We start from the raw sequence: 26,170 nt of genomic DNA on the forward strand, positions 1-26,170 counted from the left end.
TTATTGTTTTGGTGCTCATGAAATGGTGCCTGTTCATCAACCAGATTCCTTCCATCACCTAAAGGAATTGAAATGTTTTCTGGTCCATGATTTGCCCTAGCACTGCGGCTGACTTACTAATGGAAAAGTTCTTAGATTTTTTAAACCAAAAGTTCTCATTCTTTATCCTTCATAAAAACACGTTGGGACAGAACTTTCTAAACACTGTGTAGTAGACAATACAGAAAATGGGCTAGGGTTAAGGTATTTAGGACAATCAGATTTGTCCTTGAAGAGTTGGAGTTTCATTGTGATTGCATTGGCATGTTGTAGCCTAAAAAGTGGTTTCTGGGAGATCAAGAGTAAAAGAAGTCTGATGTGATTGCATTCCTGTGGCTTTGGGAAGCAGCGAAAATGAGACAAAATGGTACTCATTGCTCCATTTAAAAAGAGGTGCTCCACCATCTGGTTGCCAGCTAAAGCAGCTACATGCAGAGGAAGACAGTACACACTGTGGGCAAGAGGCTCATGGGACTGCTGGAGGAGTTTATGTTTTAGGTGCCCAAGCAACACCCATAGGTGTGGCTGTTTGTGGTAGTGGAAGGCCAGGCAGTGAATCATGAATTTGCTCCAAGAAGCTGCCCAACGTGTTTCCCCATTTCAGATACTCCTGATGATTTCCAGCTGATGTATCCTGTTAGTACCATTTTAAGCTAGTGCAATTGCTCTAAGAATGTACAAGCCTTCTGAAAATTAGGACTTCTTTGTTATTTTGAAGCATTTGAAATGAAAACATGAAATTGGCTCTAAATTGCCTTAACATTAAATTTCTCCATGAAAGAAAAAAGCTCTTTCATTATTTGAATGATTTCATTTGTAAACTTTTGAATGGTTTAAAAAATGATTTCAAACTCTGTGTTACCTTTATATTCATTAACTTTTGGTATGGTGACTGTAAAAAAAATTGTGGCTGTAATTATTAAGAATTCTTGATCAATAATTGATCTGTTTAATTCACAAAGCATAATAGAAAAAAATATGTTCCAATATGCCCTGCCCCTGCATTCTCTTGTGAATCCACCCTGTCCAACACACCCTTGGCAGGAGTCTATCCAAATCTGTGCCACAAGCATGGAAGTACGTGAATAGCCCCAACATGGGACAGTACCTCTCCAAATGACTCCTGCCTTGGGGAGGGGAGAAGATAAACACACGTACCAGTTCTGTGGTGGCTCCAAGCAGTGGGCTGGGGGCAGATATCTGATCTGATGGCAGTCGTGCCCACCAATGAAAGCTTCTCAGGAAGCAACACCAGGAAAGTGCCTGCAGTTCCATATAACTGCACCACTGGCAAAGGCTGGATCTGACCCAGCTCAAGCCCAAGGTGGCCCTAGTCTGGTCCATGAACAACAGAAGGACTAAACCCTGCTCACAACCAGCAGGGAGAGCCATTGAAGACAACTGGACTGAAGGCAAACATGCCTAAGCCATAACAGTAGGGTAACACACAGCAGGTAACACACAACAGGTAACATGCAGAGGAGATACTCCTGAAGTGCCAGGTTCTGGTGAACAGGGGACATTGCATTGCAGAGCATTACAGGGCCTCTTCTTTATAAGGTCACTACTTTCCAGAGCAGGAGACATAGCTGAATTTCCTAACACATCAAAACAGACACAGAGAGTTAGACAAAGTAAGTAGACAGAGGAATATATCCCAAATGAAAGAACAGGACAAAATTTTAGCAAAAGAGCTAAACAAAATGGAGATAAGTAATAAGCCTGATAGAGAATTTAAAATAATGATAATGAAAATACTCATTAGACTTGAGAAAAAAATGGAGGGTCTCAGTGAGTCCAACAAAACAATAGAAAAACATAAAAAAGAACCAATCAGAGATGAAGAACTCAACTGAAATTAAAAATAGACTGGAGGAGGCAGAAGAATGGATCGGTGATCTGGAAGACAGAATAATGGAAAGCAGTCAAGCTGAACAGGGAAAGAAAAAAGAATAAGAAGAAATGAGAATAGATTAAGGGAACTTAATGACATCATCAACCATAATAGCATTTACCTTTTAGGGATTTCAGAAGGAGAAAAGAGAGAAAAGGGGCAGAAAATTTATTTGAATAATAGTAGCTGAAAAATTCCTGAATCTGGGGAAGGAAACAAATCTAGATCCAAGTGGCATACCGAACTCCACAAAAAATCAACCCAAGGTGGTCCACACCAAGATACATAGTAATTAAAATGGTAAAAAAGTAATGATAAAGAGAGAATTTTAAAAGCAGGACCCCCCCCCAAAAAAAAAGAGCAGTTACATACAAGGAAAACCCTATAAGGAGATTACCTGATTTTCCAGCAGAAACATTGAAGGCTAGAAGGGCATGTCATGACCTATTAAAATACTGAAAGAAAACAACCTACAGTCAAGAATATTCTATCCAGCGAGACTATCATTCAGAATAGAAAGAGAAATAGAGTTTCTCAGACAACAAAAGTTTAAGGAATTCATGACCACTAAACCAGCCCTCCAAGAAATATTAAAGGGGACTCATGGAGTATAAAGGAAAGACCATAAGCAGGAGTAAGAAAAGTGGGAAGCACAAAAGTAATAAAATAAATACATCTATAAAAATCAGTGAAGGAATTCACAAGATAAAAAGAGGTCAAGCATGACACCATCTACCTAAAACATGGTGGGGGAGAGGAGTAAAAATTTAGTGCTTTTAGAATGGGTTCAAACTTATTAAACATCCATTGACTCAATACAGACTGCTATATGCATGAGATGTTATACAAACCTGATGGTAACCTCAAATCAAAGATCAATAATAGATATGCAAAAAATAAAGAGGAATCCACCTATATTACTAAAAAAAAAAAGCCGGCAAACCATGAGAAAAGAGAGCAAGAGAAGAACAGAAAAGAACTACATAAACAACCATAAAACAAGTAATACAATGGCAATAAGTACATACCTGTCAATAATTAACTTGAATATAAATGGACTAAATGCTTCAATCAAAAGACATAGAGTGACTGAATGGATAAAAAAGCAAGACCTGTCTATATGCTGCCTACAAGGGACTCAGTTCAGACCTAAAGATGCATACAGATTGAAAGTGAAGGGATAGAGAAGAATTTATTATGCAAATGGAAGTGAAAAGAAAGCAAGGATAGCAATACTTACATCAGACAAAACAGACTTTAAAACAGACTAATAAGAAAGAAAGAGGGACACTACATAATAATAAAGGGAACAATCCAACAAGAAACTATAACAATTGTAAATATTTATGCAACCAACATGGGAGCATCCAAATACATAAAGCAGCTATTAATAAATAAAGGAAGTAATTACTAGTGATACGATAATAGTAAGGGACTTTAACACCTCCACTTATATCAATGGATAGATCATCCAAACATAAAATCAATAAGGAAACAGTGGCTTTGAATGACATATTGGACCATATGGATTTAACAGATATATTCAGAACATTCTGTCTGGGAAGAGTGGAATACATATTCTTTTCAAGTGCACATGGAACATTCTCCAGAATAGATCATACACTAGGCCACAAAACAAGTCTTAACTAATTCAAAAAGGTTGAAGTCATGCCATGCATCTTTTCTGACCAAAACACTATGCAACTAGAAATCAATCAGGAGTAAAAAATCTGGAAAGACCACAAATATATGGAGGTTAAATAACATGTCAATAAAGAATGAATGAGTCAACCAAGACCTCAAAGAGGAAATAAAATACATGGAAACAAATGAAAACAAAAACACAGTGGTTCAAAGCCTTTGGGATGCAGCAAAAGCTGTTCTAAGAGTGAAGTTTATAGCAATATAGGTCTACCTCAAGAAGCAAGAAAAATCTCAAACAAACAAATCTTATACCTAAAGGAGCTAGAAAAAGAAGAAAAAACAAAACCTAAAACAGTAAAGAAGGAAGTAATAAAGATTAGAGCAGAAATAAATGAAATAGAAACTAAAAAAAACAATAGAACAGATCAGTGAAACCATGAGCTGATTCTTTGAGATCAACAAAATTGATAAACCTTTAGCCAGACTCATTTGAGAGAGAGAGAGAGAGAGAGAGAGAGGGAGAGAAGAGTCAAACAAAATCAGAAATAAAAGAGGAGAAAGAACAACCAACACCACAGAAATACAAAGGAGTATAAAAGAATATTATGAAAAATTATATGCCAACAAATTGGACAAACTAGAAGAAATGGAAAAAAATTCCTAGAAGTATATAACCTCCTAGTTTTAGCAGGAAGAAATAGAAAATAGAAATAGAAAATAGAAATAGAAAATTTGAACAGACTGATTACCAGCAATGAAATAGAATCAATAATAAAAAAAAAACTCCCAACAAACAAAAGTCCAGGACCAGACGGCTTCACAGGCGAATTCTACCAAACATTTAAAGAAGAGTTAATACCTATTCTTCCTCAAACTCTTCCAAAAAATAGAAGAAGAAACACTTCCAAATTCATTCTATAAGGCCAACGTTATGCTGATACCTAAGCCAGGTAAAGACACTGCAAAAAAAGAGAACTACAGTTCAGTATCTCTGATGAACATAGATTCAGAAATCTTCAACAAAATATAAGCAAACTGAATCCAACAGTACATTAAAAAAACCACTCACCACAATTAAGTGGGATTTATTCCTGGGGTGCAAGGTGGTTCAGTATTCACAAAACAACCAACATGATGCATTGCATCAATAAGAGAAAGAATAAAAACCATTCAATATGTCAAAGAATTTGACAAAGTACAGCATCCATTCATGATAAACACTCTGAATAAAGTAACAGCTAACATCAGCTAACACCATACATGATGGTGAAAAATTGAGAGCTTTTCTTCTGAAATCAGGAATAAGACAAAGATGTCTACTCTCACCACTTTTATTCCACATAGTACTGGAAGTACTAGTGATGACAATCAGACGAGAAAAAGGAATACAGAATATCCAGATTGGTAAGGAAGAAGTAAAACTTTCACTATTTGCAGATGACTTGATACTATATATAGAAAACCCTAAAGATACCACCAAAAAACCACTAGAACTGATAAATGAATTCAGTATGGTTTCAGGATACAAAATCAATATGCAAAATCTATTGAATTTCTATACACTAATAATGAAGTAGCAGAAAGAGAAGTTAAACAAACAGTTCCATTTATGATTGCACCAAAAATAATAAAATATCTAACAATAAACTTAACCAAGGAGGTGAAAGACCTGTTCTCTGAGACCAATAAAACATTAATGAAAGAAATTGAAGATCACAAAAATAATTGCAAAGACAGTTCATGCCATGGATTGGGAGAACACATATTGTTAAAATGTTCATACTACTGAAAGCAATCTACAGATTTAATATAATCCCAATCAAAATATCAACAGCATTTTTCACAGAACTAGAACAAATAATCCTAAAATTTGTATGAAACCACAAAAGACCTTAAATAGCCAGAACAATCTTGAAAAAGAAAAACAGAGCTGGAGGTATTGCAATCCTAGATTTCAAGTTATACTACAAATCTGTAGCAATCAAAACAGTATGGTACTAGCATAGAATAGAAACATAGATCAGTGGAACAGAATAGAGACCCCAGAAATAGATCTACAATTATATGATCAATTAATCTATGACAAAGGATGCAAGAATATGCAATGGAAAAACACAATCTCTTCAACAAATGGGGCTGGGAAAACTGGACAGTTACAGCAAAATGAATGAATGAAAAAAGGAAGGAAGGAAAGAAGGAAGGAAGGAGGAAACTTTCTTACTCCATACATAAAAATAAACTCAAAATGGATTAAAGACCTAAGTGTGAGGCCTGAAACCATAAAAGTCCTAGAAGAGAGCACAAGGAATAATTTCTCTGACATTGGCCATAACAACGTCCTTCTAGATATGTCTCTTGAGGCAAGGGAAACAAAAAGAAAAATAAATTATTGGGACGTTTTCAAAATAAAAAGCTTCTGCATAACAAAGGAAACAGTCAACAAACAAAAAGACAACCCACTGAATGGAAAAAGACATTTACAAATGATATATCCAATAAAGGGTAAGTATCCAAAAAAAAAAAAAAAGGCTAAGTATCCAAAACTTATAAAGAACTTCTGTAATTCAACACACACAAAAAAATCCAATTTAAAAATGAGCTGAAGACATGAACAGACATTTCTCCAAAAGAAGACATACGGATAGCTAACAGACACATGAGAAGTTGCTCAACATCACCTCACACCTGTCAGAATGTCTAAAATCACAACACAGGAAATACCAGGTGTTGATGAGTTTGTGGAGAAAGGGGAACTCTCATGTGCTATAGGTGGGAATGCAAACTAGTGCAGTCACTGTTGAAAACAGTATGGAGGTCCCTCAAAACGTTAAAAATAGAATTACTTTATGATCCAGTAATTCCACTACTGGATATTTACCCAAAGAATACAAAAACACTAATTTGAAAAGTTATGTGAACCCCTGTTATTTATAATAGCTAAAATATGAAAGCAACCCAAGTGTCCTTTGATAGATGAAAGAAGAGGTGGTATGTGTATACAATGGAATATTAATCATAGAAAAAGAATGAAATCTTGCCATTAGCAACAACTTGATTTTATCTAGAGGGTATAATGCTAAGTGTAATAAATCAATCAGACAAATACCACTTGATCCACTCATATGTGGAATTTAAGAACAAATAAGCAAATTTGAATAAATAAAGAAAAAAAGAGACAAAGAAAAAAATCAGACTCTTAACTGGAGAACTGATGGTTACCAGAGGGAAGGTGGGTAGGAGGATGAGTGAAATAAATGAAGGTGATTAAGAGTACATTTATTGATGATGAACAATGTATAGAATTGTTGAATCACTATAGTACATCAATAAAACTGTACCTTAATTATACTGGAATTAAAAAAAATTAAAAATAAAATATAAACTTAAAAAGCAAGAAAGGCAGTATCCTTTCCTTTTGGAATTATCCCAGGAGAAACAACAACTGAATTGAATTACTGCAATATTTGAAATATTTCAGGTAAAGAAATAAAGAAGCCTGTAGGCAGCAGAGTCTATGGAAAATTTTCATTTAGGATATGGGAAGAAAGAGAGAAAGAACCTATGTAATAGATTTTCCTTAAGAGATGAAGATGATAGGAAGATAGGAATTTATTTTTCCTTCTCCCTTAGGGGATGTACAACCCTTAGAGTGAAGAGTAAACTTGATTAGATATTGAGTCCCTAAGGAACTAAATAGAGATTGTTGTCCTGAGTGTAAATAAAATCAATCCCCTATTTCTCTTTTACACACAGAATCTATTCCTTGAGGAAGAGCCCGAGCAAACTTCTACCTTGTTTTTATAATCAAGTGCACTTTATCATTCAGCTCACAGTCTTCCATGTTTTTTATCAAGTAGCAAATGTGATAATAATAAAGACTATTTTTCTCTGCCACTTGAGAGAACTCAAAGTTATAATCAGAAGTTATGATTTATAGTCCAGAAATATTCAAGGGGCATATGTGAAATTAAGTCTGGGCTAAATCCTTTTAGAATTAATGGAACCAAAGCCTCAGAGCCTGAAACTGCCTTTCCAGGACCACGGGGTAGATACCAAGGATAAGGAAGCACTGACATTTTCTGGCCTAAGGAGGGTGAGTGTCTGAATTCTATTTATATCAATGTCCTTCTTGTTTTGAGATGCAGGTCCAAAAATCTAAGATAAGCCCCTTTCTTTCCCATTTTGTGTAGTCCTGAGATGAAATGAAACTGGCAGGAGAATATGCTTCAGGGGGACAAAAGAATGTTCAGAGATCAGGGGGTACAATGGATGCAGTATCTCAGTAAGTTCCCTCTCTATGGTTGGAACTCTCAGTCTTCCAGATTTATGAGTTTTTCTCTGTGACATGGGGCAGTAACTCAACCTCCCCTAGACTCTGGTTCCTTAGTGTTGGATTAGGAACAATATTCATAGTTCTCAGCCCACCAAGTCTAATCTGGCTCATTAGAGACCAGCCTTAGGTTGTTAGGATCTCTTCCTCCAATTTTGCTGGTGAGGAGAAGGTTCAAGTGAATGAAGAAATGGTGCAATCAGAGAAGGATGATTCTGTCCTGGGCCAGGCTTCTTCTTACACACCCTTGGTTTTCCAGAAATCACATTTGCATATGGCAACACTGGCCTTTCCTCTGCAGGCTAAGTTTGTGATGCCCTTTGCTATATTTACCTCATTAAGACTCTAGTAAGAGAAAGTCCTGTCACTTAGTCTCATGCTAATGGAAAAGGCAGATTAGACTCGCTGGGCTAATCTCAGACATTCCCAGTGTACACACTCTCTTGTAAGATGGGATATTGCAGGAAGAGCTGAGTTTTTCTGTAATGCAACCCTTTTCTCCTCTGTCCACAGATCCCGTTAGAGAAAAATGGCTCCTGGAAATGTTTCTTTAGTGACTGAATTCATTCTGCTGGGGCTCACAGACCTATCAGATCTCCAGCTTCCCCTGTTCTGCCTGTTTCTAATCATGTATGTGGTCACTGTGTTGGGAAATTTGGGCTTGATAACTCTAATCGGGCTGAATACACACCTCCACACCCCCATGTACTTTTTCCTCTTCAATTTGTCCTTCATAGACCTCTGTTATTCTTCTGTGTTTACACCCAAAATGCTGACTCACTTCACATCAAAGAAGAATATTATCTCCTACAGGGGATGCATGACCCAGCTTTACTTTTTTTGTTTTTTTGTGATTTCTGAATGCTATGTGCTGACATCAATGGCCTATGATCGCTATGTGGCCATCTGTAACCCACTTTTGTATCATGTTCTCATGTCCCCTAAAGTGTGTTCCAGCCTTATGCTTGGTTCATATTTGATGGCATTTTCAGGTGCCATGGCTCACACAGGATGCATGCTGGGACTGACTTTCTGTGATGCAAACACCATCAACCATTATTTGTGTGACATCCTCCCTCTGCTCCAGCTGTCCTGCACGAGCACTTATGTCAATGAGCTGGTGGTTTTCATTGTGGCGGGCATCAATGTGATGGTGCCCAGTGTCACCATCTTTGTCTCCTATGGTTTCATCCTCTCCAGCATCCTCCGCATCAGCTCCAGGGAGGGCAGGTCCAAAGCCTTCAGCACCTGCAGTTCCCACATAGTTGCTGTTTCTCTCTTCTTTGGATCAGGTGCATTTATGTATCTTAAACCATCTTCTGCTGGGTCTATGGATGAGGGGAAAATCTCTTCTGTCTTTTATACCAATGTTGTTCCCGCAATGAACCCTTTGATTTACAGCTTGAGAAACAAAGATGTTAAAATTGCTCTGACAAAAACCCTCAGTAAGAGAACGTTTTGATCAAAATCAGTGTCTCTGTGCAGGTAGTCATGGGGCAGGGAGATTCCATGTGTTTTTACAATATTTTTAGTGGTAGTCTCCTTATCCTATTAATTTCTCACTGTGGTGGAGGAAATTTGAGCCTTCTCTAAATTTGTTTCCACTTTTTTTAGGGTTGGTCTGCTTCCTTTCTGCAACTTTAGTTCCTTTCCTTCGTTTTTCCTATTTAAGAATAACATTAAGGAAGAAATTCATCTCTTTTTATTGTCATTAGTGGACTTTTTTTCTCCTGGAAAAAGGTGAATGATTCTGCAAATGATCAATAAAATATCACCACTGTGACATTGTATTTTGTGGGGTTTCTTAACTGCCATCTCGTATATGCTGTTGGAAGCATGAGTCAGGTAATCTGTCTGTATTCTTTTCTTTCCGTTCTACTGTGGGCAGGAATATGACTCCTTCAAATGCCAGTGTTTCACAATTATAGCAGGTTCCATAACAACTATCAATTTTACTCCACTTTGCAGATGTAAACCTAATACATTAAGCTTCTTTTCACAGACATTTCATATTTATTTCTCTACAAAGTCACACACAATAGATTGTCAATATATATTGAGGTTAATGATTACTTAAAGTCACACACAGCTTTTCATGAAGAATTCTAGAACAAGCTATTAGCTACCTGATTTCAAGTCAACTACTCTTTTTTAGCACACTTTCTTTTCTTTTCTTTTCTTTTTTTTAAGATTTATTTATATTAGAGAAAGAGCACTTACGTGCATGAGTGGAATGAGGGGCAGAGGGTGAGAATCTTCAAGCAGACTCCCCACTGAGTGTGGAGCCTGATGTGGGGCTTGATCTCACATGAGATCATGACCTGAGCTGAAACCAAGAGTCAAATGCTTAACTGACTAAGCCACCCAGGTGCCCCATTTCTAATATACTTTCTAATTCATTTTATTTTTATTTTAGTAAACATGAAATATGAGAAAACACTTCCATTTTGAATGCTGACTTTTTTTTGTGTGTGTGTGAGAAAAACAAGACACAGGAGGAAAAATTTCCCAGGAACATGCCATTAGTGCATGACCTAAAGAGATACGTGGCCAATAAATGAGACCTCCTTCAATAGGGAATTGACAATGAGATTTTAGAAACTGTATTTCATTCTAATTTGTAACCTATTCCATAGAACTTTCATTATCCTTCACTGTCCATAAAGTTTTCATTAAAACTTAGAAAACACAATGACCATATATTAATAGTGGTCTTGGGAATGAAGACCAATGGCCATGGCCACATTTGTGGGGAACCAGGTAGAGCAAGGACAGCATCTTAAGGAGATAAAATAATGAGTGGTAGTCAAAACTCAAGTTGGGGGGCGCCTGGGTGGCTCAGTCAGTTAAGTGTCTGCCTTCAGCTCAGGTCATGATCCTAGGGTCCTGGGATTAAACCCCACATCAGGCTCCCTACTCAGTGGGGAGCCTGCTTCTCCCTCTGCCTGCTGCTCCCCCTGCTTGTGCTCTCTGTCTCACTGCCAAATAAATAAATAAACAAAATCTTAAAAAAAAAAAAAAACTCAGGAAGAGGAGTAGAAAATAAAATGAGAAAAGAAATCTTTGGATAACTTTCCTTTTGGGAAGGCTCCAGAATATTATGTGGATGACAGGATTTCTTTGGATAGAATAAAAGCTTAAGTTATTTGATATTTAAAAGTTAAACTCACAGGACTGGTGGTCCTGGGAACAATAGCATCACTCCTGTTTTAGGTGTCTTCCACATGCTACTCCCATATGGATTTTGAAGTACAAAAACCTCACATTATAGCTGAGGGAACAATGACAATTTGTAAGAACTATTGGTGAGTAGACAAAATTGTGATGGTGTCTTTTCTGTAATGGGATGTTGGATTGTTTTTCTTTTGAGAGAACGGGCAAAACAATGATCACGTAAAAACCCTTAATATGACTTGTGAAGTCACAATTTAAATGTGTTCCAAGGTAACTTAAATAACATTTACATTTAATAACATTTACTATGTTACTGTTTTGTAACCTCCACTCAATATTTTGGTATTTTAAAAGTTAGCAGAGCTAGATCATACACGTGTTTGTTTTTGAGGTGTTTAACATTGCTAAATTCTTGATTTGTGATTTTTAAATGACCACTGGTTCCCCATCTTCTGACCTCAATATTAATACACTTGGTTTTCACTTCACTATTTACATGAAATAGCTGATCTTGGGTGGAGTTTTCATTTTGCTTCTCTTTTACTAACTGTTTTGATAAAATTGTTTTCCCTATAGGAAAAAAAGTTTATAGCTGTGGTATTTGGGATAGTTTGTAGGCATTGCAGAGGTGCACTCACTCTTTATGTATTTTATTACTATTTGAGGTGTTCCAAAGAGTGGTTTTTAAAGTCATTAATTTTTCATTTAATGACACTCAAATACAAATTAACTATATTTCAATTTCAGAAAAAAAGTCCTTTCTTTAAAATTAGGTTCTATTCTTTCAGATTATTATGGAAACAATAAAAAAATGGATATAAAGAGAGGTGGTAAAATTTAAGGGTGGTGAAGTTTTAATAGAGGCAATAGTTTTATATTCTATTTGTTATATGAAATGTGATAAAAAGGGTTTGAGAGAAAGTATAATTCTTTTGAAATTGTCACAGCGGAGAGTCAAATAGGTAAGCCATATGAGTCGCCTGTGTATTAGGAAGGGGATTTTTCTAATTTAGTGTGAAAAACGTGGACTTTCTGAGCTATAATAAAAAAATGTTCCTCTTAGATAAACCATAAAGAAAATTTCCTGATCACATGCTAAATTTGTTTAATGTGAGCTTTCTGTAAGTGACCTACTATTGTTACTCGGGACTAGGTTTGGAATGGGCATGATCAGTGTGTGCTGTGGTTAAGAAATGATGAAAACCAGAAATAAAAGTGGTATTAGTTCTATATCTCTTTAATTCCTGAACCCAAGCTTTGTTGAACTCCATCCACTCTTCTTCATAGTGCCTCCCTACACACACACACACACACACACACACGTGCATGCAGTGTATTCAAGTCTTATAGCTTATGAGATTTCTGCCTAACATCTATTGTATGGCATACAACCCACTTTTAATCTATGCAAGAATATTCAGGTACATTGTTCCTGCTGTCAGCTCCAGTGAGACAGGGCTGAGTAGGAAATGCTGCTAAATCCTGCAAGAGGAAATGATTATTGTTTCAGTCATTCATTTAATTATGTAAAAGCAACAATAGCAAACATGTTTATACCTGCTAAGTGTTTAATGATGTGTGTGATGTGTTATGTCACAAATGTTACTGTAGCAGGATAGAGAAGTAGATTTTCATATAACAACACAGTAGAGTTACATGCTACACACAGAATCTATCATCAGTCTTATATAGTCAAAATTATTATTGAAAATTGATTATGGTGAGTCAGTGTCCATGTTGGGGACTGTCAGGGTATTTTTCCATAAGTCTGCTGCAGTTGGTTTTTCTCCCTAGCATTAGGACATTTCACTGTACATTCAGCAGAGCACCAGATGAAGTAGTGATTTATATTCAGTGCTCTGTGGTAACAAAATGTAAATTTGAACATTAAAATCACTCTCAGTGTGTAGTGTTACTGTTTTCTCTGTGCTTTTAATGTCTGTCAGTCCATGTGCTCCTCAGAATAATTGGGAGGTCAATAGGGAAGGGGATCCAGTTTCCAGCTCATAGATGATGAAACTGATTCTCAGAGATTTCACAGCTTGTTCCCAACAGATTGAGCAACCTAGAAGAAATAGATGAATTACTAGAAACAGAATCTCCTAAAATTGAATCAGGAAGAAATAGAGAATTTGGACAGAGCTGTTACCAGCAATGAAATTGAATCAGTAATCAAATACTCCCAGCAAACAAAAGTCCAGGACAAGACAGCTTCACAGGTGAATTCGACCAAAAATTTAGAGAAGAGTTAATACCTGTTCTTCTCAAACTATCCCGAAAAATAGAAGAGGAAGGAAAACTCCAAATTCATTTTACAAGGCCTGTGTTATCCTGTTACTAAAACCAGATAAAGACACTACAAAAAAAGAGGACTACAGATTAATATCTCTGATGAACATAAATGCAAAAATCCTCAACAAAGTATTAGCAAACCAAATCCAATAATACATTAAAAAAATCATTCACCCTGGTAAAGTGGGATTTATTGCCAGGGTGCAAGGGTGGTTCAGTATTTGCAAATCAATCGATGTGATACATCACATCAATAAGAGAAAGGATAAAAACCATATGATAATTTCCATCCGTGCCGAAAAAGCATCTGACAAAATACAACCATTCATGATAAAAACTCTCAAAAAAGTAGGTTTAGAAGGATATACTTCAATATACTAAAGGCCATATGAGAAACCTGCAGCTGACATCATACTCAATGGTGAAAAACTGAGAGCTTTCCCCGAGATTGGGAAAAAGATAAGGATGTCAACTCTCACCACTTTTATTCCACATAGTCCTGGAAATCCTAGCACAGCAATTGGACAAGAAAAAGGACTAAAAGGCATCCAAATTGGTAAGGAAGATGTAAAACTTGCACTATTTGCAGATGACATGATACTAGATATAGAAAATCCTAGACTCCACCAAAAATCTAGGACTGATAAATGAATTCAGTAAATTTGCAAGATACAACATCAATGTACAGAAATCTGTTGCATTTCTATATACTAATAAAGAAAAAACAGAAATGGAAATTAAGAAATCAATCTTATTTACAATTGCGTCAAAAATAATAAAATACCTAGCAATAAAGTTAAGCAAGGAAATGAAACACCTGTACTCTGAGAACTATAAAGCACTGATGAAAGAAATTAAAGATGACACAAATCAATGGAAGGATAGTCTGTGCTCATAGATTGGAAGAAAAATATTGTTAAAATGTCCATACTACCCTAAGCAATTTATAGATTTAATGCAATCCCTATTAAATATCAACAGCATTTTTCACAGAAATAGAATGAATAATCCTAAAATTTGTATGGAATCACAAAAGATCCTGAATAGCCAAAACAATCTTGGAAAAGAAAAACAAAGCTGGAGGTATCACAATTCTAGATTTTAAGTTATACTACAACACTGTACTAATCAAAGCAGTATGATACTGGCACAAAGATAGACACATAGATCAATGGAACAGAATAGAAAACCCAGAAACATACCAATGATTACATGGTCAATTAATCTTTGACGAAAGAGGCAAAAACATGCAATGGGAAAAAGATAATCTTAACAAATGGTAGTGGGAAAACTGGACAGCTACGTGCAAAAGAATGAAACTGGACCACTTTCTTATACCATATACAAAAATAAACTCGAAGTGGATTAAAGACTTAAAAATGAGACCTGACCATAAAAATCCTAGAAGAGAACACAGGTAGTAATTTTTTACTTTCACCATAGAAATATTATTCTAGATATGTCTCCTGAGTCAAGAGAAGCAAAATAAAAAATAAACTGTTGGGAGTACATCAAAATAAAAGCTGCTGCACAGTGAAGGAAGCAGTCAATAAAACTAAAAGACAACCTATGGAGTGGGAGAAGATATTTGCAAATGACATATCTAATAAAGCGTTAGTATCCAAACTATAAAGAACTTATACAATTCAAAACAAATAATCCAATTAAAAATTGGGCAGAAGACATGAACAGACATTTTCCCAAAGAAGACATACAGATAGCCAACAGACACATGAAAAGATGGTTAACATCACTGATCATCAAGGAAATGCAAATCAAATCCACAAGGAGATATCACTTCAGGCCTGTCAGAATGGCTAAAATCAACAACACAAGAAACAACGAGGGCTGGTAAGGATGTGGAGAATAAGGAACCCTCATGCAGTTTTGGTTAGGAATGCAAACTGGTGCAGCCATGTGAATAATAGTATGGAGTTCCCTCAAAAAGTTAAAAATGTAATTACCCTATGATCCAGTAATTGCATTACTGGATATTTATCCAAAAAGTACAAAACACTATTTTGAAAGGATATATGCACCACTATATTTATTGCAGCAGTATCTACAATAGCCAAATTATGGAAGCAGCCCAGTGTCAATCAAAAGATGAATGTATAAAGAAGATGTGGTGTATATATATACAATGGAATGTTATTCAGCCATAAAAAAGAATGAAATCTTACCATTTGCGACAACATAGATGGAGCTAGAGGATATAATGTAAGCGAAATAAGTCAGTCAAAGACAAACACCATGTAATTTCATTAATACGTAGAGTTTAAGAAACAAATAAACAAAGGAGGAAAAGAAAAGAGAGAAACAAAGCAAGAAACAGACTCTTAACTATAGAGAACAAACTGATGGTTACCACAGGGGAGATAGGTGAGGGGATGAGTGAAATAGGTGATGGATTAAAGGATTAGGATTAAAGGATTAAAGGTGATGGATTAAATAGGATTAAGGAGAGCGCTTATCCTGATGAGCACTGAGTAACATATAAAATTGTTGAATCACTATATTGTACACCTGAAACTAATATAACGCTGTATGTTAACTATAATAGAATTAAAAACTTAATTAAAAAAGTTTACTAGATACAAAGAAACCATACTTATTGAAGGATTCAATAAAGCAAGAAGATATAACAGTTGTAAACAGTTACAAACCTAATAATTGACCATGAAAATATATGAAGCAAAAACTGGCAGAATTGGCCTTTAAAATAGACAGTTTTTATAATAGTTGAAGAGTTCAGTACCACTATCTCAATAATTGATAGAACTACCAGACAGAAGATAAGGAAGGAAATAGAGGACTTGAATAACATAATAAACCAGAGTTTTATCAGACCTAAAGAAAACATCTACCCCAAAATAGCAGAATACGTATTTCCTCAAATGCATGTGGGATATCTTCCAGAATAGACCATATATTATGCTACAAATTGAATCTCAGTAGGTTTAAAATAGAAATATTTTAGAAGGTATCTCTTCTGATCACAACAGAATAGAGTTATGAATCAATCTCAGAAAGAAAACAGGAAAATGCACAAGTTTGTGGAAATTAAACAATACTCTCTTAAAGAAACCAGTGGATCTAAGAAGAAAACCCAAGGGAATTTGGGAAATATTTCAATATGAGTGAAAACAAAGCCAAAACAGCAAAGCTCATGGGATGCAGCAAAAGGAGTGGTAAGAGGGAAAGCTATGTGGGTTTACATAAAAAACAAGGAAGATCTCAAGTCAACGACCTTACTTGTTACAACTAGAGGAAATAGGAAAATAGGACAAACTAAACAGAAATCTAGCAGGAGAAAGGAAATTAAGATTAGAGTAGAGATAAATAAAATGGAGAATAGAAAACAATAGGGAAAATCAATAAGGCCAAAAGCTGATTCTTTGGAAAAAATCAACGAAACTGATACAACTTTAGCTAGATGGACTAAGAAAAAAAAGAAGACTCAAATTAATCATATTAGAACAAGATATTGTTGACAAGAACATGATCATGAATATTATTTCCTGTCTCAGAATAAAACGTCTAGCTTATTTCTGCTGGGAAAAGATTTTCTACTCCATTCTCAGGTTTTCTCTCTATATCAGTTTCCTCCCTGTCCCACAATAGATACTACAGTTTGTTGGAGGGACTGAGGTAAGGAGTTGAACTCTACTTTTTCCTCATTTCCTTTACTTTTTATATCTATAAAGCATGTTAAATGCAGAATAGAACTATAATAGTTGCCTGCTTATAGAGTATCCAAGGTAACTATGGTTTATATTTGAGCAGATTTTAGTTTAAATAATTTATGATAAAAGGATATTGCAGGGTAAGTTTTTCAGAACGGATCAACTATATCCACTAACTTTATCACACATCTCTATCTTACATTTTTAATGTGACTCTGTGTTAAAATCCTTGCCCACAATTGGGGAAATTGAGATACTGATTGGACATTTGGTAGTATTAAGACATTTTAATTTAGATGCAAAGCAGTTTTGTTATTATAATTTTAATAAATACTTATCTTTTGGAAATACATATCTGGAAATATGATATCTGGGATTTTCTTCCAAATAACCCAGTTGGGTAAGGGGTTGAGTAATATGGTAAAGGTAAACAGGATTAGCTATGAAATGATAATTTTTGAAACTTGGTAAAGGGGTCTGGATAGTAAATTATAACATGCTTCTAACTCTTGTATATGTAGGACATTTTTCATATGATTTAAAACTTCTTAAAATATCAAAGAAAAAGTCAGAAATGAAGGTGTGGATATTATAACCACTTCTATTGAAATCGAAAGGATTATAAGGGAGTACTATGAACAATTAAATGCCAACAAATTGGAAAACATAGAGAAAATGGATAAATTCCTGGAAATTCAAAGCCTACCATGACTAAATCATGAAGAAATAGAAAATTTGAATAGACTTATGACTAGTAAGGATATTGAATCAATAATTAAGAATCTCCCAGGAAAGAAAAGTCCTTGACCTCATGACTTCACTGGTCAATTCTACCAAATATTAAGGAATAACTAACATCAATCTTTCTTAAGCTTTTTCGTAAATGTGAAAGTATGACACAATTCCTAACCCACTCTTTGAGGCCACCATTACCCCAATACCAAAGGCAGAAAGAGACAATACAAGAATTGAAATCTATAGACCAATACCCTTAATGAACATTAATGCAAACATCCTTAACAAAATACTCGCAGATGAAATGCAGCAGCATGTTTAATGGATTACAAAAAGTGCAATTATTCACTGGAATGCAAGAGTGGTGCAACATATGAACACTGATCAAAGTAACACACCACATGAATAAAATGAAGGAAACACACACACACACACACACACACACACACACAATCATGCCAATTGATTCAGAAAAAGCATTGGACAAATTCAACACCCCTTCATGATAAAAATTTTCAATAGACTGAGACTAGAAGGAAACTACCTCAACAGAATAAAAACTGTGTTTGAAATCTGGGTGCTTTGGACACTCACTCTCATGCGTCTATTCAACACAGCGCTAGAATTTTTAGTCAGGACATTAGGCAAGAAATAGAAATAAATAGTATCCAAGTTGGAAAGGAGGAAGGAAAAATATTTCTCCTCAAATGTTAGGATCTTATATATACAATATTCTAAAGAGTCAACAAAAATTAAACCACAAAGGAACTTAGGGAAGCAGCAGGATACAAAGTCAATACACAAAGATCGGATGCCTTTGTATACACTAACAAGGAACAATCCTTAAGGGAAATTAAGAAAAAACAGTTCCATTTATAGCAGCATCAAATAGAATCAAATACTTAACCAACGAGATAAAAGACTTGTAAAATGAAAACGAAAAAACATCACTGAAAGTAAATAGAGGAGGCATAAATAAATGGAAACATTCTCTGTGTTCATGGATTGGAAGACTTACTATTGTTAAGATGTTAATACTACCCAAAATGATCGACAGATTGAACACAATCCAAATCAAAATTCCAATGCCTTCTTTTTGTAGAAATAGAAACTTCCACCCTAAAATTCATATGGAAACTCAGAGACCCCGAACAGTCAAAGCAATCTTGAAAAGGAGTAAAGTAGGAAGACTCATACTTCCTCGTTACAAAACTGACTACAAAGCTACAATAATCAAAGGAGTGTGGTATCGCATAAAGTTAAACAGAGAGAGCAATGGAATACATGAGAAATCCCTGATTAATTCTGGCATAAAATGTAAGATTTTTTTTGGATATGATACCATAACAAAGGCAACAGAAGCAAAGATAGATAAGTGGGATTATATCAAATAAAAAGCTTCTTGAAAGCAAGAGAAACAATCAGCAAAATGAAAGGGCAACCTACGGAATGGGAGGAAATACTTGTAAACCATATATGTGTTAAAAAGTTATATCCAAAATAAGCAAGGAACACCTACAAGTAAATAATAATACTAATAACACAAAAGAAATAACTCTATGAAAAAGTGGGCAAAGGACCTGAATACACATTTCTCCAAAGAAAGCATGTATGTGGCCAAGAAGGATGTGAAAAGATGCTCAAATCACTAATCACCACCGGGTGCAAACCACAATGAGATATCATCACCTCATGTCTGTTAGAATGGCTATTATTAAAAAGATAATAGATAACAGATATTGATGAGTTTGTAGAGAAAAAGGAATCCCGTACAATGTTGGTCAAACTGTACAGAGTTTCCTTTATGTAAGAAGAATAAGTTCTGGAGATCTAATATACACCAATGTCACTACAGTTAACAATACTTTATTGCATACTTTAAATTTGCCAGGAGGGTAGATCTGAAATGTTCTCACTATAAAATAGAGGTAAGTATGTAAGCTGATAGATACTTTAACCTAATTATGACGATTATTTGACAATGTTTACAAATATTAAAATCAAGTCATGTATCTTAAATATATGAAATTATGGGGCTCCTGGGTGGCTCAGTTGGGTAAGCAGCTGCCTTCGACTCAGCTCATGATCTCAGGCTCCTGAGATGGAGCCCGGAGTCTGGCTCCCTGCTCAGTGGGGAGTCTGCTTTTCCCTCTCCCTCTGTTGCTCTCCCTGCTTGTGCTCTCTCGCTCACGCTCTCTCTCCCCTAAATAAATAAATAAATAAATAAATAAATAAAATATTTTAAAAATATTTATAAAATTATTATTTTTAAATAATACCCTGTTAAGTTGGAAAAGAAAAAAAATAAATTTGACTCAATTTCTTCTTTGGTTATACTGAGGCTGAATCATAGTTTCAAGATTTACTTTCACAACAAAATTTCAGTTGCCCCAGATGATGGAGATCGATTGAAAGTTCTTGAATTAGGGAATGATGGATCTGACTTTTCAGTGCTCATTGTAGCAGCAGTGTGGATGGTAAAATAAGAGGGTATTTGTGTAAATGCTAGAAAATAATTAGGAGCCACTATAGTTCAGTAGTAGATTTAAAATCTAAAAACTGTCTGAATTTGTGTGGTGGCTGAGGAAAGGGGTGGAGGTCATTGGGGTTATAGACTCTATTGCTTAGCATGTGGGATATATGGAAAATAACATCATTTTCAGAAATATTTATTGAGTTCCTACTATGTACACTACCGGGTACTTAACAAATAAATTAGACAAAAATGGTGCTTATTTTTATAGAATGTACAATTTATTGGAGCACACAGGAATTAAAGGGAATAATGTCTGATGAGTGTGGTGATGGAGGATCTCTTGAATTTATGAGAGCCTACACAATGATAGCTAACATTAATTGACTATTTACCATGGGACAGGCACTGTTCTAGCCATTTTACTTAGCATCACCATAATAATTGAATGCAAGTGGTGCTATTTTTACTATTCCTATTTTACAATAACAAAGCTGAGGAAAAAAGGAATTAAATAATTTGCCTGGGTTTTTATTAGTAATAGTGCAGGTCAGATTCATACACACACTCTATAACTCTGTAGTTCCTATTATTTTGTGTGTGTGTGATGAGAAGAAATAAATGACCTCTTACTGTAATATTTAAAAAACTCAGCAGAATGGTCAGGTACACAGTTCCAGTAGTTGTTTAGAAGTAAAAACTTCAGAAGGTATATATGATTTTACAAATCATTTCAGAGATATCTTAGGAAATAGACAATTGATGTGAGATCCCCTCTCTTGAAAAATTTCAGATAAAGAAACAAAGAATCCTGGAGGCAGAACCCTTGCAGAAGATTTTCCATTTAAGATATGGGAAGCAAGAAGGAAATAACAATTTATAATAGATTTCCCTTCAGAGATGAAGAAGACAGAGAGATGGGAGTTCATTTTTGGCTCCATCTTGGGAGATGGACAATCCCTAGAGTGATGAGAAACCCTGAGTAAATTTGGAGTACCCAAGGAACTAAGGACAGATGCATGGTCTAGGGTGTAAATACAATCCTCTTATTTCCCTTTATCACAATGAGTCTATCCCAACGGGAAACGACTGAGCAAGCTTCTACTCTGTTTATAAGCAGACGCATTATACCATTAAACTCACATTCAATCATCTGTATCTTATCAAGTGGCAAATGAGATAAAAATAAAGGCTATTTTCCTCTGTTGCTTGAGAGAACTCAAAGTCATAATCAGAAATTATGACCTATAGTTTGGAAAGGATTCTAGGGCATACCTGAAATTAAGTGTATGCAACCTCCTTTTAGAATCAAAGCCTCAGAACCTGAAATTGCCCTTCCAGGACTGCAGGGGTAAAGAACAATGATCAGGAAGCACTGAAATATTCTGTCCTAAGGAGGGTGAGTTCTTGAATTCCATTTATATGAATGGCCCTCTTGTGAGGTGGAAATCCAGAGATCAAAGACATGAGACTTTCTTTTTCATTTTGTGCAATTCTGAGATTCAAGTGAGGAAGAATCTGTTCAAGGGGAGATGAGGGGATGTTCAGAGACTTAAGAGGTGCAGGGTACAATATCTCTGTCAGTAAGTTCCCTTTCCATGGATGGAATTCTCACTCTTCTGGATTTATGGCTTTTATTCTGTGACATGGGGGTTGTCCTAGACTCTGGTCCCTGAGTTTTGGATTAGAAACAATATTCTTGATTCCTCCAAAGTCATGTCTAATGTGCAGTAGAGACCAGCACCGGATTAGAGGATCTTTGCCTGCAATTTTGAGTCCAGAGCAGGAGAGTTGTGCTCTGGCCCATCCTGCTTCTCCCTTCTCCCTTGGTTTTTACAGCAGTCCTGTTTGCAGGTGGCAGCAGTGTACTTCCCTCTCTAGGCTGAATTGTGATAGTCTTTGCTATAATTAGCTTTTATACGTCTCAGAATGGGAAGTTAGTGTTTCTCAATATCATGAAATATCATGATAGAGGTAAAGGCTAATCTTCTGGGTCCAGATTTGGTTAGTGTCAGACCTCAGATATTCCCAGTATATATTCCCTTTTGTAGGTTGAGATATTGTGGGAAGAGCTGGCATTTTCTCTAATGTAATCCTGTTCTGTGCTCACAGATCCTCTTGGAGAAGAATGGCTCCTACAAACTCCTCTTTTGTGACTGAATTCATCCTGGTGGGGCTCACAGATCTACCAGATCTCCAGCTCCCCCTGTTCAGCCTGTTTCTAGTCATGTATATGGTCACTGTGTTGGGAAATTTATGCTTGGTAACTCTAATTGGGCTGAATTCACATCTCCATACCCCCATGTACTTTTTCCTCTTCAATTTGTCCTTCATAGACCTCTGTTATTCTTCTGTGTTTACACCCAAAATGCTGATTAACTTCACATCAAAGAAGAATATTATCTCCTACAGGGGATGCATGACTCAGCTATACTTTTTCTGTTTTTTTGCTATTTCTGAATGCTATGTGCTGACATCAATGGCCTATGATCGCTATGTGGCCATCTGTAACCCACTTTTGTATCATGTTGCCATGTCCCCTAAAGTGTGTTCCAGCCTTATGCTTGGTTCATATTTGATGGCATTTTCAGGTGCTATGGCCCACACAGGAGGCTTGCTGAGACTGACCTTCTGTGATGCAAACACCATCAACCATTATTTTTGTGATATCCTCCCTCTACTCCAGCTCTCCTGCACAAGTACTTATGTCAACGAGCTGGTGGTTTTCATTGTGGTGGGCATCGACATCATTGTGACCAGTGTCACCATCTTTGTCTCTTATGGTTTCATCCTCTCCAGCATCCTGCACATCAGCTCCACTGAGGGCAGGTCCAACGCCTTCAGCACCTGCAGTTCCCACGTAGTTGCTCTTTGTCTCTTCTTTGGATCAGGTGCATTTGTGTATCTTAAATCATCTTCTCCTAAGTCTGTGGATGAGGGAAAAATGTCTTCTGTCTTTTATACCAGTGTGGTTCCCTTGATGAACCCCTTCATTTACAGCTTGAGAAACAAAGACATTAAACTTGGTCTGAGAAGAACCCAGAGGAGAGGAGTGTTTTGATCAGAATCACTGTCTCTGGGTGTAGCTATAGGACTGCTATATTCTGTTTCTTTCATTAGAATAGTTTAGGTGGGAGTGTTCATGTCCTTATCTTTCTTACCATGGTGAAGGAAATTTGAATCATCTGTTTGTTTTCAATTTTTTTCCTTTTTTTTTTGGCCGGGTGCTGTATACTTTATTGATGGTACATGACAAAGTAGGGCTCCCCTTGTCTCTCCTCTACTACAGGGATTCTGGGGTGGAAACTGTAGAGGTGTGGAAATTCTCAGTGTGTTGGGGGATGAGTTGGGCAGGGACTCCCCAGCAGCTGAGAGCTTCTTTCTTCTTGTTCTGGGTGGGGCTATTGGTTCAGTGGGTTCTTATTCCTTGGAGGGCATGTAGCCCATAAAGTTCACCACCCAGTTGCTATAGCCAAATTCATTATCATACTAGAGTTTGACTAAGTGGTCACTGAGGGCAGTTTCAGCACCAGAATCGAAGGTGGAAGAGTGGGTGTCATTGTTAAAGTTGCAAGGGTGGGGGCTCTCTTGAGTGGGCCCTCCATTGCCTGCTTCACCAGCTTTTTGATATTATAGTACTTGGCAGCTTTCTCCAGGCAGCAGCTGAGACCCACAACTGACACTTTGGAGCTGGGGACATGGAAGGCCATGCCAGTGAGCTTCCTATTCAGCTCAGGGATGACCTTGCCTACAACTTTGGTGACACCTGTAGAATCAGGAATGATGTTCTGGGTCACCCCTCAGCCATCATGCCACAGTTTCCCTGCTGGGCTTGGTATGGTCTTCTTGGTGGCAGTGATGGCATGGACTATGGTCATGAGTCCCTCCACGATGCCATTGTTGTCATGGATAACCTTGGCCAGAGAGACCAAGCAGTTTGTGGTGCAGGAGGCATTGCTGACAATCTTGAGGGAGTCATCATACTTCTCATGGTTCACACCCATCACAAACATGAGGGCATCAGTAGAATTGGCAGAGATGATGATCCTCTTGGTGCCACTTTTGAGTAAGTAGCATCCTTCTCCATGGTGGTGAAGACCCCAGTGGTCTCCACAACATATTCAGCACCAACATCACCCCATTTGATGTTGGCAGGGTTTCACTTCTGGAAGACGGAGATGGGCTTTGTATTGATGATAAGTTTCCCATTCTCAGTCTTGACTGTGCCTTTGAGTTCGCTGAGGGTGGAATCATACTGGAACATGTATACCATGTAGTTGAGGCCAATGAGGGTGTCACTGATGGCAACAGCATCCATTTTGTCAGCGTTACAAGCAGCCTTGGTGACTAGGTGTCCAATACGGCCAAATACACTTACTCTGACCTTCACCATCATATCTCTGGGATGGGGCTGGCACCACACCAGAAGATGTGGTGTGTGTTAGGGAGGACCAGAGAGCCCAATTTGTTTCTAATTTTTTATAGTAGATTTTCTTTCCTTAACATTTTCACAATGTCTTCTTCTTTTTACCACATTAACCATTTAAGAATAACATTAATGAATAAATTCATCTGTTTTTTACATTGTCATTATGGAGTTAGCTTTTTTCTCCTAGGAAAAGATAAACAGTTCTGTAAATGATCATGTAACAATATGCTGGTATTGTACTTGCAGGAGTTTCTTATATTGTGCTGTTGGAATCAGCTGCCGGATAATCTGTATTCCTGTCTATACCCTCTCCTGGCCTGTAATGTGCGTCCTTGAAATGTCAGTGTTTCACAGATAAAGCAGGTTGCAGAACACCCATAAAATGTAATCCACTTTCCAGCTAAACACCGTGTTAAGCTCCTCTTGGCAGAGGTTTCCTATTTACATAGGACGCATAATAGATCATCAATATATATCTGTTGCATAGACATGATACTGAAGATGAAAAGGTTAATGAGTTTAAGTCATTAAGGAAGCAACTAGATAAACTGTAGTCTATTGATTTCAAGTCTACTGCTCTTTGAAATCTTCTTTTTGTCTACATTATCATATTTTTATTTTAGTAATAGATTGTGAAATATGAAAAAGCTTTTATTTTGAAAGTAGACTGTGATTTGTTATACATGAATCTCTCAGGGTAGGGGATGTTTTAGTTTTTTTGTTTTAGGAAAATAGTTTGATAGTTCTTTTTCTTATAAAAGAGAAGTCCTATTAGGCTAGGGTGGTTGAGAGAGGATTAGCTAAAAGAAGGACCTTTTTCAGCAAGTTAATTAAAAAAAAGATTTTAGAATGTCTGCAAGTACTAGTAATTCAGAGACTAGGGCACGGGAGAGAAAGGAACCCAGCAACAAATCAGTAGGCCAGGACCCCAAAACAGCGTGGACAATAAGTAAGAAATGTCTCTGTAGAAAAGGACAATGAGGTTGAAAACCACATTTCAATCTGACTTTGTGTACTTCTCTTATTTTCCCCCACTGTCCATACAGCTTTGATAAAACTTAAAATGCACAATGATCCTACATTAATGGTGTCTTGGGGAATGAAGACTAAAATTGGTGGCCACATTTATGAGGAACCAGGAGCACAGAGGACATAATTTCAGGAAATTAAATAGTGCTTGGTATGCAAAACTCAAGTTAAGATAAAGGAATTTAGAAAGCAGATGGTGGGAAAAAGCTCTTTCTGTGACTCTCTTTCTAGAAGGCTCTAGAAATATTACAGATATCACATGATATCTCTGGGTAGGATAAAAGTGCAAGTCATTTGATATTTAAACAGGTAAACTATCAGGGCTGAAGGACCTGGGAACAGCGAAATCACTCCCGTTTTTGTTGGCATCCGTGTGCTACTCCCATATGGATGTTAAGTTACAAAAACCCTGAAATTCCATCTGAGAGAGCAATGAGAACTTGAA

At 36.5% G+C, this 26,170-nt stretch overlaps 2 protein-coding genes and 1 pseudogene across 2 annotated transcripts; 2 read left to right on the forward strand and 1 right to left on the reverse strand.

The window, feature by feature from the left end:
- The first annotated feature begins 8,294 nt into the window (after positions 1–8,294).
- Positions 8,295–9,369, forward strand: LOC103660597 (olfactory receptor 8B3-like). The gene has a single exon (XM_008688227.2). It carries the CDS (start codon positions 8,437–8,439, stop codon positions 9,367–9,369), a length of 933 nt encoding a protein of 310 aa, XP_008686449.2. The 5' UTR covers positions 8,295–8,436.
- A 13,020-nt stretch (positions 9,370–22,389) lies between these two features.
- Positions 22,390–23,328, forward strand: LOC103660733 (olfactory receptor 8B3-like). The gene has a single exon (XM_008688392.2). It carries the CDS (start codon positions 22,396–22,398, stop codon positions 23,326–23,328), a length of 933 nt encoding a protein of 310 aa, XP_008686614.1. The 5' UTR covers positions 22,390–22,395.
- A 359-nt stretch (positions 23,329–23,687) lies between these two features.
- Positions 23,688–24,660, reverse strand: LOC103660596 (annotated as a pseudogene).
- Positions 24,661–26,170: the final 1,510 nt, after the last annotated feature.

This window comes from Ursus maritimus, unplaced genomic scaffold, assembly GCF_017311325.1.
Source record: "Ursus maritimus isolate PB19 unplaced genomic scaffold, ASM1731132v1 scaffold_16, whole genome shotgun sequence".
NCBI classification, from domain to species: domain Eukaryota; kingdom Metazoa; phylum Chordata; class Mammalia; order Carnivora; family Ursidae; genus Ursus; species Ursus maritimus.

Bases quoted from the DNA above. Each gene is read 5' to 3' on its own strand.
- LOC103660597 (XM_008688227.2), top strand. From the start codon at position 8,437: ATGGCTCCTGGAAATGTTTCTTTAGTGACTGAATTCATTCTGCTGGGG.
- LOC103660733 (XM_008688392.2), top strand. From the start codon at position 22,396: ATGGCTCCTACAAACTCCTCTTTTGTGACTGAATTCATCCTGGTGGGG.